The 17468-nt window shown below is 48.6% G+C and overlaps 1 protein-coding gene and 1 long non-coding RNA gene across 2 annotated transcripts; both read right to left on the bottom strand.

Annotated features, from left to right (window-relative positions):
• Positions 1-825: 825 nt before the first annotated feature.
• On the bottom strand, positions 826-16360 carry MAP1LC3B (microtubule associated protein 1 light chain 3 beta). Its single transcript, XM_040409624.1, has 4 exons — positions 16214-16360; positions 11832-11887; positions 10061-10167; positions 826-1148 (listed from the first exon to the last, which is right to left on the bottom strand). Exons 1-4 carry the CDS (start codon positions 16251-16253, stop codon positions 977-979), a joined length of 375 nt encoding a protein of 124 aa, XP_040265558.1. The 5' UTR covers positions 16254-16360; the 3' UTR covers positions 826-976.
• Positions 12549-14477, bottom strand: LOC120980489. The gene is made up of 3 exons (XR_005774533.1): positions 14020-14477; positions 13387-13864; positions 12549-12869 (listed from the first exon to the last, which is right to left on the bottom strand). It is a non-coding gene; the product is annotated as an uncharacterized LOC120980489 (long non-coding RNA).
• Positions 16361-17468: the final 1108 nt, after the last annotated feature.

The raw sequence follows: 17468 nt of genomic DNA, 5'->3' as shown, positions 1-17468 counted from the left end.
TAGAATGTGGCCCCTGGTTGGGCTCCCAGCACATGGTAAGCGTACGACAAAGAAAACAGGAGGATCCAAGAAATGCACCGGGCGCCAAAAATATATATAAAAAGCTTTATTTATACAAGAACAGAAAGCAAAACTAAAAAAATTATATGTGAAATAAAGGGTCGTTACTGAAGACAAAATCAGCAAATCTACGGCGAAAATAAAGTGAAAACCGTGCATAAGGTTATTATGTGTGAATCACACGTCCCTCTGCACTGCGCAGAAGCCGAGATATTGCTCAGTTAGTGGGGCGGCAGCGACACATCTCCGCCATACTGGTCACCCCCCGATACCAAGGCTCCACTACAGGGGCCCCCGGTCACGGTCGTACTCGGCGCCAGTCACATTGAGGTTTGCCTTGCATGGGGTGAGAAATGGCGTTGCATACTGAAGCATTAAGGAAACATTCGTCTACATGTATTGACGATGCACATAGGAACACGTGACCGCAGCCCCGCGTCATTTCCCATCCCGATATGGAGCAGTTACATAGACAATTAGGACTGTGGATAAAGGACATCACAAAGTGGAGCAGCGCAGTCCGCCCCAACAACGGTTTTACTGTAAGACGCTGGACAGTGTACGTACGGATGATGACCCCCAGGATAGAATACAGCATAAAAACATGAGATTACAGCTCAATGAAAAACTAAAACGTTCCCCCTTTACAGAGACAGCCTGACTCTGAGACGCAGCTCTATTACACACAGTACAACCTGGGCCTTCTCTGGCTTTGAAGGATATATTTAATTCTATGCAATTCTCCAGAGGCAGACCAGAGCGGAACAGGAGTTACGGGTAGCGTGAATACATGCGGATCCGTTCCGAGAAGACCGGCCGTCTGCTAAAGTTTTCCCATAGGACTCAAAGGGAAAAAACAAATCACTTTAAATAAAACCAAAAATAAAAACAATGCTGTGGCAATGGCGCGGTGTTCTTATGCGTTTTCCATCCCGAAAGTCTCCTGTGATGCATAGACCATGTAGAGAAATCCGTCCTCGTCCTTTTCCCGTTCGTAAACCTCAGAAATCGGAGTGGATACGCTCACCATACTGTGGCCGTTCACTAGCAGGAAGAAGGCTTGGTTGGCGTTCAGCTGCAGACGTCGCCTGCAAAAGCGAGAAAAGGAGCAAAGTCACATCCTGCAGAGGGTCGCATTATCGTGCTGCACATTGTATGGGGACCTCAAAGGGGTTGGAGACACAATGCAGGTCTATGGGCACAGCAGGAGGCGGTCCGCCCCGGAACGGCCGCTGCTTGAGGGGCTCCGAGATCCGACTCGTGGCACGCAAATAGGTGTATGTACAGGTAAAGTGTATACACGTGTGTGTGCAATGTGCATATATGCCCTTAAAGGGGTTGTCGATCATGCACATTGGCGTCATATTGCTCGGATATCTCTAGAACTGGGACCCAAAGCAAAGGCCGCCGCAGGGCGCTTTCCATTCACTTCTATGGGAGCCCCAAACACAACTGACAAGTGCGCTCGGCCATTTCTGGAACGCCCATTAATGGGTTTTCTGGGGTCTCCTATATTGAGGACCTCCTCAGGATAGGTCATCAATATGAGATTGGCGGGGGTCCGACACCCAACACCCCCTCCAATCAGCTGTATGAGGAGACGGCGCACACGTCTCTCTTCCTGTTTTGCCACAGACATAGCAGCAGCGAGCACACAGCGCGCCGTCTTCTGCCGGGTGTCGGACCCCCACCGATCTGATATCGATGACCTATCCTGAGGAAATGACATGGGCCATTCCGTTTACAGTGTATATACACGTGGGTCTGCTTCTCATGTGCAGATATATCCTTCAAAGGGTTTTCATCACTTGTGACCTGTCCTCTGGATAGGTCATTAGTAGCTGATCGGTGGGGGTCTGACAAAGCAGCGGCACTCCAGTGAACGCCATGGCCTCCTCCGTGCTCACAAACACAGCGCCGCACATTGTATAGTGGCCATGCTTGGTATCGCGCTCATCCCCGTTCACTTCTATGCGGTGAGCTGCCCCTAGGCCATGTGACTGACCCAGGAAAAGCAAAGAGAAGGCCGCGGCGCTACTGGCAGTGCTGATCGGCAGGGACCCCGGGTGTCGGACCCCCACCCATCAGACACTGATGACCTATAGCGAGGGTAGGTCATCGGTATAAAAATCTCAGAAAAGCCCTTTAAGGTGTAGATACTGAATGCATGTGTGTGCAATACGTATTGTGTACAGCCCCGGATACACGCCCTGCATCTATATACAGAGGAGGCGACGCAGTGTCCAGATACTGAACCAGCAGGGAGGCATGCTACCCGAGAGGAGAATGCATTGTACCATGCTATATGTAGGTAAAAGGAAAATCACCTCCCCGTGGAGCGCGGATGATCAGACCTGGGCTAAGTCTGGAGCAAAATATGGAAAAGACAAGGATTCCAGCTCTTCACAGTAAAAAAAAAAAAAGGGGGCTTTATTCGACTTCCATAAAATCCGACATCAAAAGTGAGACCTATTGCTGTGACGCGTTTCGGGCTGTTACATCCGAGCCCTTCATCAAGACAAACAAACTAAAAACCTCCATCTTATACACAGGCAGGAACCTGCCCACTTGATTGAATGATTTCCATCACCTGGTGGCCATAGAATACTGGACATGGGGAAGATAATCCCAATCTAGTGGGACGGAGCCCTAAATAGAAGGAAAACTAATAATTTATATTGTAGGGTTAAATCCTGTTTAACCCTTTAGGTATACATGTTCCAAGGTTGAACATCCAGTTTGTCTCTCTACTAAAAAGTTTTTGTCGGCGATCTCCCCCTCTAACCGGAGCAGTGACTCTTTCGATACCTTGCACAATCAAAACGTGGATTGGCCAGGGGCTGTTTAAATAGTTATCCCCACAGTGATGGCGTTACCCCCTGACGAAGGTACGCCGAAACGTGTGTCGGGGTAACGCCATACCAGGCATTCAGGTCGCGGTTATCTCTCGGTGAGTCCATGTCACTTCCATCCATACTCATGGCCTTCGATATATAGTCAGGACATCGCTCCGGGGGGTTCATGCAGCCGCTCTTTGTTGCGGTTCTTTGTGTGAATACCTCTTGGGGACTCACTTCTATTAATTTTCGCGCATATCATTGTTGATGTTACATATGTTGACGCTGTAATGCTGGATGGGGCTTGTGCTCCCTATCCCCCTCGTTTTATGGTATTTATTATCTATTTGATAAGCTTATCACTGAAAAATGTTTACGCAAAATTTTGCAGACAAGGGGATACTCGGCACTATGACGAAAGTTACAGGTTCGCTCGAATCCTGAGTGCGGGTTCAAACATTTTTACTTCTCTTCGTTTTTTTCTTATGAACCTGCTTCGCACTCTTGATTCGAGCGAATATAAGTGAATCTCTATCCACAGATATTGCATGTTCCTTCGCCTTACGAATATTCTCCATCGAATATCCCCTGATCCGCAACCTTGCAGAGATATCAGAGGCCTCCTTTACAAATAGATTCAAAGAAGAGCAATTGCGCCGCGCCCTCAACATCTCCCCTTTGGGAATGTTCTTGGCTACATGACCTATTGTGGCAGAAATCGGATCATATTCGGAATGGGTCGATTCCTTGCTGCAACCCCTTGTACCTCATATACCGCGCCATCTCAAGGACACATGTAGCGGTCTCCAAAATTTCCATCAATTTGTATGGTGAGAAGAGTTCGTATGGGTTACTGCTGATATTAATTCACTGTACACTAACATCCCCCACCATTTGGCGATTGTAGCTTTGAAATGGTTTTTGGATATGTTTAGCAATTACACCTTGGAACTCCGAGATTATATTTGTACCGATTTTTTTGCTTAAACATAATTTTCTTATGTTTAATGGTTCATATTATTTAAATATCCGGAGCTTTAATGGGTGCAAAATTTTCGCCTTCGGTGGCAAACGTGTTCATGGCATGGTGGGAGAACAGTTTTTTATTTTCGGACAGTAACCCATATTTGATGTCCATGAAATGGTATGGTCGCTTCATTGACGACATGTTATGGGTGTGGCGGGTGATGTGAAAGAGTTGATGTCATTTGTGGAGTATTCGGACAGCTGTGTTCCCTCGATCAAGCTCACTATGGTCAGCGTTTTTTTTCTCGATTGTTTTTCTGGACCTTTTATTGTGGGGTGATCGAGAGAACCAGAAGGTTTTCACCTGCACACATCGTAAAACCACTGCGGGTAACGCTTTGCTCCATGCATCATCCTGCCACCCCCCTCATGTAGCCAAGAACATTCCCAAAGGGGAGATGTTGAGGGCGCGGCGCAATTGCTCTTCTTTGAATCTATTTGTAAAGGAGGCCTCTGATATCTCTGCAAGGTTGCGGATCAGGGGATATTCGATGGAGAATATTCGTAAGGCGAAGGAACATGCAATATCTGTGGATAGAGATTCACTTATATTCGCTCGAATCAAGAGTGCGAAGCAGGTTCATAAGAAAAAAACTAAGAAGTAAAAATGTTCGAACCCGCACTCAGGATTCGAGCGAACCTGTAACTTTTGTCACAAATTATAGGGCCGAGTATCCCCTTGTCTGCAATATTTTGCGTAAACATGTTTCAGTGATAGGTTTTGATGAAGGTTGGGGGGACATTGCAGAGGCAGGTATTAGGTGCATTGCGAAGAAAGCACCAACCATCGGACAAAAAGTCAGCCCGAGCCTGTTTGTGGAAAACGCAGTGTGTGACCCCGTGTGACCGACACCGAGGGAAATTCCAAATGTGGAAGCAAGAAATGTATTTGTTACCTGCACATGTCAGTCAGTAAAGATATTGTATCCACATCGAATGGCAGGACACACAAATTGCAACAATATATTAATTGCAACACGGAATATGTTTTATATGTCATCACTTGTCGGACTTGCGCGTTGCAATATGTTGGATGCACCATTAATCAGCTCAAAGTGAGAATTCGAAAACATCCCACATGTTCCAACGCGCAATGTCTCAGCAGCCACATCACACTCTGCGATAGAGCACAAGGGCGATACCTCTGCGCTTTATGTGCAAGGTGTCGGAAGAGTCACTGCTCCGGTTAGAGGGGGAGATCGCTGACAAAGACTTTTTAGTACAGACACATACTGGATGTTCAACCTCGGAACATGTATACCTAAAGGGCTGAACAGGAAACAGGATTTAACCCTACAATATAAAGGATTTGTTTTCCTTCTATTTCGGGATTGTCTTCCCCATGTCCAGTATTCTATGGCCACCAGGTGATGGAAATCATTTAATCAAGTGGGCAGGTTCCTGCCTGTGTATAAGATGGAGGTTTTTAGTTTGTTTGTCTTTGTCTTTGTCTTAAAAATATCAAAATAGACAAATCGCCAGGACCGGATGGCATACACCCCCGTATCCTAAGGGAATTAAGTAATGTCATAGCCAGACCCTTATTTCTGATATTTGCGGACTCTGTACTGACAGGAAATGTCCCACAGGATTGGCGCATGGCAAATGTGGTGCCAATATTCAAAAAGGGTCCAAAAACAGAGCCTGGAAACTATAGGCCGGTAAGTTTAACATCTGTTGTGGGTAAACTGTTTGAAGGTTTTCTGAGAGATGCTATGTTAGAGCATCTTATGGGAAATAAGCAAATAACGCCATATCAGCATGGCTTCGTGAGGGATCGGTCATGTCAAACTAATTTAATCAGTTTCTATGAGGAGGTAAGTTCTAGACTTGACAGCGGCGAATCAATGGATGTCGTATATCTGGACTTCTCCAAAGCATTTGACACTGTACCTCATAAAAGGTTAGTATATAAAATGAGAATGCTCGGACTGGGAGAAAACGTCTGTATGTGGGTAAGTAACTGGCTGAGTGATAGAAAACAGAGGGTGGTTATTAACGGTACATACTCAGATTGGGTCACTGTCACTAGTGGGGTACCTCAGGGGTCAGTATTGGGCCCTATTCTCTTCAATATATTTATTAATGATCTTGTAGAAGGCTTGCATAGTAAAATATCAATTTTCGCAGATGACACTAAACTGTGTAAAGTAATTAACACTGAAGAGGACAGTATACTGTATATATATACTACAGAGGACAGTATACTGTATATATATACTACAGAGGACAGTATACTGTATATATACTACAGAGGACAGTATACTGTATATATACTACAGAGGACAGTATACTGTATATATACTACAGAGGACAGTATACTGTATATACACTACAGAGGACAGTATACTGTATATACACTACAGAGGACAGTATACTGTATATATACTACAGAGGACAGTATACTGTATATATACACTACAGAGGACAGTATACTGTATATATACTACAGAGGACAATATACTGTATATACACTACAGAGGACAGTATACTGTATATATACTACAGAGGACAGTATACTGTATATATACTACAGAGGACAGTATACTGTATATATACTACAGAGGACAGTATACTGTATATACACTACAGAGGACAGTATACTGTATATACACTACAGAGGACAGTATACTGTATATATACTACAGAGGACAGTATACTGTATATACACTACAGAGGACAGTATACTGTATATATACTACAGAGGACAGTATACTGTATATATACTACAGAGGACAGTATACTACTACAGAGGGATCTGGATAGATTGGAGGCTTGGGCAGATAAGTGGCAGATGAGGTTTAACACTGAGAAATGTAAAGTTATGCACATGGGAAGGAATAATGCAAGTCACCCGTACATACTAAATGGTAAAACACTGAGTAACACTGACATGGAAAAGGACCTAGGAATTTTAATAAACAGCAAACTAAGCTGCAAAAACCAGTGTCAGGCAGCGGCTGCCAAGGCCAATAAGATAATGGGTTGCATCAAAAGGGGCATAGATTCCCGTGATAGGAACATAGTCCTACTACTTTACAAATCACTGGTCAGACCACACATGGAGGACTGTGTACAGTTCTGGGCTCCTGTAAACAAGGCAGACATAGCAGAGCTGGAGAGGGTCCAGAGGAGGGCAACTGAAGTAATAACTGGAATGGGGCAACTACAGTACCCTGAAAGATTATCAAAATTAGGGTTATTCACGTTAGAAAAAAGACGACTGAGGGGAGATCTAATTACTATGTATAAATATATCAGGGGTCAGTACAGAGATCACTCCCATCATCTATTTATCCCCAGGACTGTGACTGTGACGAGGGGACATCCTCTGCGTTTGGAGGAAAGAAGGTTTGTACACAAACATAGAAAAGGGTTCTTTACGGTAAGAGCAGTGAGACTATGGACTCTTTACTGTAAGAGCAGTGAGACTATGGACTCTTTACTGTAAGAGCAGTGAGACTATGGACTCTTTACTGTAAGAGCAGTGAGACTATGGACTCTTTACTGTAAGAGCAGTGAGACTATGGACTCTTTACTGTAAGAGCAGTGAGACTATGGACTCTATACTGTAAGAGCAGTGAGACTATGGACTCTTTACTGTAAGAGCAGTGAGACTATGGACTTTACTGTAAGAGCAGTGAGACTATGGACTCTATACTGTAAGAGCAGTGAGACTATGGACTCTTTACTGTAAGAGCAGTGAGACTATGGACTCTTTACTGTAAGAGCGGTGAGACTATGGACTCTTTACTGTAAGAGCAGTGAGACTATGGACTCTATACTGTAAGAGCAGTGAGACTATGGACTCTTTACTGTAAGAGCAGTGAGACTATGGACTCTTTACTGTAAGAGCAGTGAGACTATGGACTCTTTACTGTAAGAGCAGTGAGACTATGGACTCTTTACTGTAAGAGCAGTGAGACTATGGACTCTTTACTGTAAGAGCAGTGAGACTATGGACTCTTTACTGTAAGAGCAGTGAGACTATGGACTCTTTACTATAAGAGCAGTGAGACTATGGGCTCTTTACTGTAAGAGCAGTGAGACTATGGACTCTTTACTGTAAGAGCAGTGAGACTATGGACTCTTTACTGTAAGAGCAGTGAGACTATGGACTCTTTACTGTAAGAGCAGTGAGACTATGGACTCTTTACTGTAAGAGCAGTGAGACTATGGACTCTTTACTGTAAGAGCAGTGAGACTATGGACTCTTTACTGTAAGAGCAGTGAGACTATGGACTCTACTGTAAGAGCAGTGAGACTATGGACTCTATACTGTAAGAGCAGTGAGACTATGGACTCTTTACTGTAAGAGCAGTGAGACTATGGACTCTTTACTGTAAGAGCAGTGAGACTATGGACTCTTTACTGTAAGAGCAGTGAGACTATGGACTCTATACTGTAAGAGCAGTGAGACTATGGACTCTTTACTGTAAGAGCAGTGAGACTATAGACTCTATACTGTAAGAGCAGTGAGACTATGGACTCTTTACTGTAAGAGCAGTGAGACTATGGACTCTTTACTGTAAGAGCAGTGAGACTATGGACTCTTTACTGTAAGAGCAGTGAGACTATGGACTCTTTACTGTAAGAGCAGTGAGACTATGGACTCTTTACTGTAAGAGCAGTGAGACTATGGACTCTTTACTGTAAGAGCAGTGAGACTATGGACTCTTTACTGTAAGAGCAGTGAGACTATGGACTCTTTACTGTAAGAGCAGTGAGACTATGGACTCTTTACTGTAAGAGCAGTGAGACTATGGACTCTTTACTGTAAGAGCAGTGAGACTATGGACTCTATACTGTAAGAGCAGTGAGACTATGGACTCTTTACTGTAAGAGCAGTGAGACTATGGACTCTTTACTGTAAGAGCAGTGAGACTATGGACTCTTTACTGTAAGAGCAGTGAGACTATGGACTCTTTACTGTAAGAGCAGTGAGACTATGGACTCTTTACTGTAAGAGCAGTGAGACTATGGACTCTTTACTGTAAGAGCAGTGAGACTATGGACTCTATACTGTAAGAGCAGTGAGACTATGGACTCTATACTGTAAGAGCAGTGAGACTATGGACTCTTTACAGTAAGAGCAGTGAGACTATGGACTCTATACTGTAAGAGCAGTGAGACTATGGACTCTTTACAGTAAGAGCAGTGAGACTATGGACTCTTTACTGTAAGAGCAGTGAGACTATGGACTCTTTACTGTAAGAGCAGTGAGACTATGGACTCTTTACAGTAAGAGCAGTGAGACTATGGACTCTATACTGTAAGAGCAGTGAGACTGTGGACTCTTTACGGTAAGAGCAGTGAGACTATGGACTCTTTACTGTAAGAGCAGTGAGACTATGGACTCTTTACTGTAAGAGCAGTGAGACTATGGACTCTTTACTGTAAGAGCAGTGAGACTATGGACTCTTTACTGTAAGAGCAGTGAGACTATGGACTCTTTACTGTAAGAGCAGTGAGACTATGGACTCTTTACTGTAAGAGCAGTGAGACTATGGACTCTTTACTGTAAGAGCAGTGAGACTATGGACTCTTTACTGTAAGAGCAGTGAGACTATGGACTCTTTACAGTAAGAGCAGTGAGACTATGGAACTCTCTGCCTGAGGAGGTGGTGATGGTGAGTACAATAAAGGAATTCAGGAGGGGCCTGGATGTATTTCTGGAGCGTAATAATATTACAGGCTATAGTTACTAGAGAGGGGTCGTTGATCCAGGGAGTTATTCTGATGCCTGATTGGAGTCGGGAAGGAATTTTTTATTCCCCTAAAGTGAGGAAAATTGGCTTCTACCTCACAGGTTTTTTTTTTGCCTTCCTCTGGATCAACTTGCAGGATAACAGGCCGAACTGGATGGACAAATGTCTTTTTTCGGCCTTATGTACTATGTTACTATGTTTGTCTTGATGAAGGGCTCGGATGTAACAGCCCGAAACGCGTCATAGCAATATGTCTCACTTTTGATGTCGGATTTTATGGAAGTCGAATAAAGCCCCTTTTTTTACTGTTAAGAGCTGGAATCCTTGTCTTTTCCATACAATGCTATATGCATATGACAAAATACATTAACTCTGGAAATAACCTAGATTAGCAGGACTGTGGTCCATGGGGGGGGGGTCATATCTTACCGGATGATTTTGATGAGCTCGCTCATATTGACGTGATCCGGGACGAGGAATTTGGTTTTGTCCAGCACTGGGAGCTGCTTCTCCCCCTTGTACCTCTCGATAATCACCTGTAGGAGAGCAGAAGAGAGCGTCAGCATGTCCGCACATGGAGCACCCGCCTGCCCGCGGGAGCCCGTGGGGAAGCATCTGTGGCTTCTTCCACGGCTGACAAAGGGGAAAACTCCCATCCAGCGACCATAGGAGTCACTGATCCCTCCCATTCAGCGCCATGACTGTGATTCTGTGATGATGACTGAGTCTGAAAATCCTCACTGTCTGCAACCAGGACGATGGCGGCACTGAGGACCGCAGGAGAAGCGGCATGTGACCGAGCGAGGGGCTGCTGCACAGCCCGAGATGTGATCTCACTTCCTGTGCCCCCTCCTAATCTGCCGCGGCTGGAGCGTTATAAGAGGAGCGGCTGATATCAGTCACATATGATGTAAAGTCTGGAGGTTATATCAGTGCTGGAGCGTTATAAGAGGAGCGACTGATATCAGTCACATATGATGTAAAGTCTGGAGGTTATATCAGTGCTGGAGCGTTATAAGAGGAGCGACTGATATCAGTCACATATGATGTAAAGTCTGGAGGTTATATCAGTGCTGGAGCGTTATAAGAGGAGCGACTGATATCAGTCACATATGATGTAATGTCTGGAGGTTATATCAGTGCTGGAGCGTTATAAGAGGAGCGGCTGATATCAGTCACAGATGATGTAATGTCTCTGGAGGTTATATCAGGGCTGGAGCGTTATAAGAGGAGCGGCTGATATCAGTCACATATGATGTAATGTCTCTGGAGGTTATATCAGTGCTGGAGCGTTATAAGAGGAGCGGCTGATATCAGTCACATATGATGTAATGTCTCTGGAGGTTGTATCAGTGCTGGAGCGTTATAAGAGGAGCGGCTGATATCAGTCACATATGAAGTAATGTCTCTGGAGGTTATATCAGTGCTGGAGCGTTATAAGAGGAGCGACTGATATCAGTCACATATGATGTAAAGTCTGGAGGTTATATCAGTGCTGGAGCGTTATAAGAGGAGCGACTGATATCAGTCACATATGATGTAATGTCTGGAGGTTATATCAGTGCTGGAGCGTTATAAGAGGAGCGGCTGATATCAGTCACATATGATGTAATGTCTCTGGAGGTTATATCAGTGCTGGAGCGTTATAAGAGGAGCGGCTGATATCAGTCACATATGATGTAATGTCTCTGGAGGTTATATCAGTGCTGGAGCGTTATAAGAGGAGCGGCTGATATCAGTCACATATGATGTAATGTCTGGAGGTTATATCAGTGCTGGAGCGTTATAAGCGGAGCGGCTGATATCAGTCACATATGATGTAATGTCTCTGGAGGTTATATCAGTGCTGGAGCGTTATAAGAGGAGTGGCTGATATCAGTCACATATGATGTAATGTCTCTAGAGGTTATATCAGTGCTGGAGCGTTATAAGAGGAGCGGCTGATATCAGTCATATGTGATGTAATATCTCTGGAGGTGATATCAGTGCTGGAGCGTTATAAGAGGAGCAGCTGATATCAGTTTTGTGTTAACTCTTTACCCTCACATTTCATGGATTTTCCCAGCTGTACTTTTCACACATGTTGCAATCACAGTTGTCATTATGCAAAACTAAAACCCGTCAGATTTCGCAATCGTCTCCTTGGGCTGCAGCTTACTGGCATTGAGCAGGAGCAGTGGGGTTTGAGGGGGACACTCACCGGGATCTTGTTGGGGTGCTGCTCTCTGATCAGCCTCACATCTTCCACTCTCTGTTCTGGAACAAAAATAAAGAGAAATATCAGACGAGGCGTCTAAGAGCGAAACGACCCAGAGAGAGGAGGATCACGGGACGTGGCCTGTACTCTGCACCGCGCCCCCAGAGATAAGATGGCTCCAGGGCGGAGGTCAGTCATAAATGCAAATTCCCTGGAATATGAACACGCTTCCCCGTGGCAGGTGCATGCTGGGAAATACTTGACAAATCTGATTATTTTTCAACGTCACCGTTATCATTAGTGACTGTAACATTGCTGAAGGATGTTTCCATTCACTCACAAGAGGCAGAGGCCTTGAAACGGACGAGTAATGTAGACAGCAATATTTGTCTGTAATACCATCTCTGACCCACAGGGGGTACATGGAGTCAGCATGGCGGTCACAGGCCGGAGCGCTTCTGCAGGCAGCCATGCAGTTTTTTTTCCTGTTTCTTGTAGTTTTGCTTTTTTAAAAGATGTTTAACCGCTTCCTGCCCAGCCTGTTTTAGCTGTTAACATGGTGATATTTTTTTCACTGCACCTTATAAAAGTTTTTTTTTTGTTTTTGTTCCTGGCATTATTTTGGTCGTACATGTAACACAGTTACTATTATTAATACACTGGGATCCTTTTTGTATTACTTGTGACTCTGATCACTTTTTATGTTTCTGGATTCTGGGCGGAGTGCTGCGCCCGCTTTCACTTTCTATATGACGGCTCCGCGTACTGCACCAGTTAGGGTAGTCCTTTAAAGGGATCCTTTCCCAGTTGTAACTCGAGTGAGTATTGTAGTTTTCACAAGGGTTATGACAATGACATGGCGCTGTATATCCGTAGGCTGCGTGACCGCGGTGCCTGGAGCGGAATAACAATGATGGCGTCTGACCTTAGGAGCCTTTTAAATATCGCAGCCGCCATAGAATTAGATGATGTCACTGAGGCAGAAATGAAGCTCCCAGCCGCACCGCCCTGACCGTCATTACCCCGATCTCACCCTGTGACCTACTCCTGGCCATGCCACCCAATCATTACCCCGATCTCAGCCTGTGACCTGCTCCTGGCTGTGCCACCCCATCATTACCCCAATCTCACCCTGTGACCCGCTCCTGGCTGTGCCACCCCATCATTACCCCAATCTCAGCCTGTGACCCGCTCCTGGCTGTGCCACCCCATCATTACCCCGATCTCAGCCTGTGACCCACTCCTGGCTGTGCCACCCCATCATTACCCCAATCTCACCCTGTGACCCGCTCCTGGCTGCCCCACCCCGATCTCACCCTGTGACCTGCTCCTGGCTGTGCCACCCTATCATTACCCCAATGTCACCCTGTGACCTGCTCCTGGCTGCGCCACCCCATCATTACCCCGATCTCAGCCTGTTACCCACTCCTGGCTGCGCCACCCCATCATTACCCCAATCTCACCCTGTGACCCGCTCCTGGCTGCACCACCCCGATCTCACCCTGTGAACTGCTCCTGGCTGTGCCACCCCATCATTACCCCAATCTCACTCTGTGACCCGCTCCTGGCCGTGCCACCCCATCATTACCCCAATCTCACCCTGTGGCCCGCTCCTGGCTGCGCCACCCCATCATTACCCAAATCTCACCCTGTGACCTGCTCCTGGCTGCACCACCCCGATCTCACCCTGTGACCTGCTCCTGGCTGTGCCACCCCATCATTACCCAAATCTCAACCTGTGACCCGCTCCTGGCTGCGCCACCCTATCATTACCCCAATCTCACCCTGTGACCCGCTCCTGGCTGCGCCACCCCATCATTACCCCAATCTCACCCTGTGACCCGCTCCTGGCTGCGCCACCCCATCATTACCCTGATCTCAGCCTGTGACCTGCTCCTGGCTGCCCCACCCCGATCTCACCCTGTGACCTACTCCTGGCCATGCCACCCCATCATTACCCAAATCTCAACCTGTGACCAGCTCCTGGCTGCGCCACCCTATCATTACCCCAATCTCACCCTGTGACCCGCTCCTGGCTGCGCCACCCCATCATTACCCTGATCTCAGCCTGTGACCTGCTCCTGGCCGTGCCACCCCGATCTCAGCCTGTGACCTGCACCACCCTGTCATTACCCCGATCTCAGCCTGTGACCCGATCCGCCCCGTCATTACCCCGATCTCAGCCTGTGACCCGATCCGCCCCGTCATTACCCCGATCTCAGCCTGTGACCCGCTCCTGGCCGCTTAGCCCCGTCATTACCCCGATCTCAGCCTGTGACCTGCTCCTGGCTGCCCTGTCATTACCCCGATCTCAGCCTGTGACCCGCTCCGCCCCATCATTACCCAGATCTCACCCTGTGACCCGCTCCGCCCCGTCATTACCCCGATCTCAGCCTGTGACCTGCTCCGCCCCATCATTACCCAGATCTCACCCTGTGACCTGCTCTGCCCTGTCATTACCCCGATCTCAGCCTGTGACCCGCTCCTGGCCGCTTCGCCCCATCATTACCCCGATCTCAGCCTGTGACCTGCTCCTGGCTGCCCTGTCATTACCCCGATCTCAGCCTGTGACCCGCTCCGCCCCATCATTACCCAGATCTCACCCTGTGACCCGCTCCGCTCCATCATTACCCAGATCTCACCCTGTGACCCGCTCCTGGCTGCCCTGTCATTACCCCGATCTCAGCCTGTGACCCGCTCCGCCCCATCATTACCCAGATCTCACCCTGTGACCCGCTCTGCCCCATCATTACCCCGATCTCAGCCTGTGACCTGCTCCTGGCTGCCCCGTCATTACCCCGATCTCAGCCTGTGACCTGCTCCTGGCTGCCCTGTCATTACCCCGATCTCACACTGTGACCCGCTCCGCCCCATCATTACCCAGATCTCACCCTGTGACCCGCTCCGCCCCATCATTACCCAGATCTCAGCCTGTGACCCGCTCCTGGCTGCCCCGTCATTACCCCGATCTCACCCTGTGACCCGCTCCGCCCCATCATTACCCAGATCTCAGCCTGTGACCCGCTCCTGGCCGCTTCGCCCCGTCATTACCCCGACCTGTCACACACTTACACGGCTGATTGACAAGGATAATGTCCATGTTCTAAGGAGGCGGCTGAACATCGGACATGGCGTCCTTTATGTTCTGCAGAAAACGCATCATCAGTGTCCGCCCTTGTCGTCCCCACAGCGGTGACCGCGAGGAGCTTCCGGCCTCTAAGTGCTGGCGGACGGGGCCACAAAGAAGCAGCGGTAATGACTTCATCCACAAGGCAACAGATGACGACTTAACCCATGACTGGCCAGAGGCCCAACCTGACACAGGGCAAGTGTCACTCACAGCAAGGGGGGAGGGGACTGTCCCCAATCCACCAGTAAAGATCGTGTTATTGGGTGGGGGCCCTAAGGGTTCATGTCATTGGGGCCACATCAACAAGTCACAAACGGAAAGAAAAAGCAGCCTCAGCCACTCTGCCCCATTAACCCTCACCCTGCTGCCCACAGTGACCTGCAGCATGCCCACTCTGCCCCATTAACCCTCACCCTGCTGCCTGCCCACTCTGCCCATTAGCCCTCACCCTGCTGCCCACAGTGACCTGCAGCATGCCCACTCTGCCCCATTAACCCTCACCCTGCTGCCTGCCCACTCTGCCCATTAGCCCTCACCCTGCTGCCCACAGTGACCTGCAGCATGCCCACTCTGCCCCATTAACCCTAACGCTGCAGCATGCCCACTCTGCCCCATTAACCCTCACCCTGCTGCCCACACTGCAGCATGCCCACTCTGCCCCATTAACCCTCACCCTGCTGCCTGCCCACTCTGCCCCATTAACCCTCACCCTGCTGCCCACACTGCTGCCTGCCCACTCTGCCCCATTAACCCTCACCCTGCTGCCTGCCCACTCTGCCCCATTAACCCTCACCCTGCTGCCTGCCCACTCTGGGGTACAGGTGGAGCGGGTGCAGTGTTCCGCCAGGCCCCTCCCCCACATCGCTGCAGTGTCTCCAGTGAAGATGATTTCACCCCCCCCGGTCATTATAATGCAGGGCTGCGCTGAGCCCCCCTCCTCCCCCAAAAACCCCTTCTGGGTGAAGGCTATACCCCAGCAGTGATACAATGTAGCAGGAAATGGGGGGGAGCAGTAACTCTTCAGCTGCCAGGAGACACAGTTCAGCTATTAACCATTTCAGCCCCCTGGCTCTCCCACAGGCGGATCTGCGGAGAGCTACAATGTATCCACCGAGAAGAAGGGGGAGGGGTGCTGGGGCAAAACAGGGTCTGCCTTTATTAACGGTTTCAGTACCGTGCCCGTCCATATGGCGGGGGGCTATACATGGGCCCCTGCAGTCACCGCCCGTTCTCTAGGGGCCCCCTCGAGCCTTACCCAATGTCCTCCTCTGCTTGAAGGTCTTCTCTGAAGGCATCTCCGAGTCTGACGAAGTGAACCCCGATCCGAGCAGCTGCCGCGTCCTGCGCCTCCGCCGTCTGCAGAGCCCGCCCCCCAGAGCAAAACAAAACACGGCCCGTGACGTCAGCGCCGACGTCACGGGCGCCTCCCGCCGCCATGCTGCGTGTGGCAGGGAGCTGCCAGTCACGTGTCGGAGCCATGGCTGCAGTAACCAAGCAACGCTCCACGTGACTCAGCGAGGACCCGGCGGGTGATGACGTCACATACACCATTAGGGCTCGTGGGCCAGCCGCAAGTGGATCGCCGATCCGTCCGCTCCGCAAAAAGATAGAGCAAGGGCTAGTTCACACGACTGTGCCGGTTTTTTTGCGGTCGAGAAATTGCGGATCCGCAAAAAAACAGATGCCGCCCGCCTGCCTTGCACAAATGGCGGAACCGAACAGTAGGTCCATTATAGAAATGCTTATTCTTGTTCCGGTACCACGGAACGGAGCAACGGATGCGGACCCATTGAAATGAATGGTTCTGTATACGGAACGCAGAAAACGTTCGTGTGAACAAGCCCCAAGTTCTATCTTTTTGCGGTGCGGAGGCGCGGAACCCCAGAAAGCACTCCGCAGTGTTCCGTTCCGCATATATCCGGATTTGCGGACCCATTGAAGTGAATAAATCCACATCCGTGATGCGGAATCCACACGGAACGGTGCCTGTGTATTTCGGATCCGCAAATGCGGTCCGCAATATGAAAATGGGCAACACAACCGTGTGCAGCCGCGGCCACAATACACGGGGCACCAGCCGCATCACGGATCACGGACCCAGTCACTTCAATGGGTCCGCAATCCAGGAGATACGGTGCGGAAGCAGGGATCGGAGCCCCGCGGAAGCTCTACGGAGCGCGTCTAGCCGTCACCGCGGACCGCAGCACGGAGCCCTTAGAGTGTCAGCTCTGCAGATCAGAGACACAATGCAGGATGGTCATAGGAGGTTATAGAATGGAGGCAGATGTATCACACAGGAGAGGATTAGATACACAGCTCAGCAGACTGTATCACACAGGACAGGATTAGATTCACAGCTCAGCAGACAGTATCACACAGGACAGGATTAGATACACAGCTCAGCAGACAGTATCACACAGGAGAGGATTAGATACACCGCTCAGCAGACAGTATCACACAGGATAGGATTAGATACACAGCTCAGCAGACAGTATCACACATGATAGGAT

This window comes from Bufo bufo, chromosome 10 (assembly GCF_905171765.1).
Source record: "Bufo bufo chromosome 10, aBufBuf1.1, whole genome shotgun sequence".
In the NCBI taxonomy this organism is placed as follows: domain Eukaryota; kingdom Metazoa; phylum Chordata; class Amphibia; order Anura; family Bufonidae; genus Bufo; species Bufo bufo.
This window is presented reverse-complemented; position numbering and strand designations above follow the sequence as displayed.

Bases quoted from the DNA above. Each gene is read 5' to 3' on its own strand.
- MAP1LC3B (XM_040409624.1), bottom strand. From the start codon at position 16,253: ATGCCTTCAGAGAAGACCTTCAAGCAGAGGAGGACATTGG. The intron at 10,168-11,831 runs GTGAGTGTCCCC...GCTCTCCTACAG, and splicing joins AGCACCCCAACAAGATCCCG to GTGATTATCGAGAGGTACAA. The intron at 1,149-10,060 runs GTAAGATATGAC...TCGCTTTTGCAG, and splicing joins GAGCTCATCAAAATCATCCG to GCGACGTCTGCAGCTGAACG.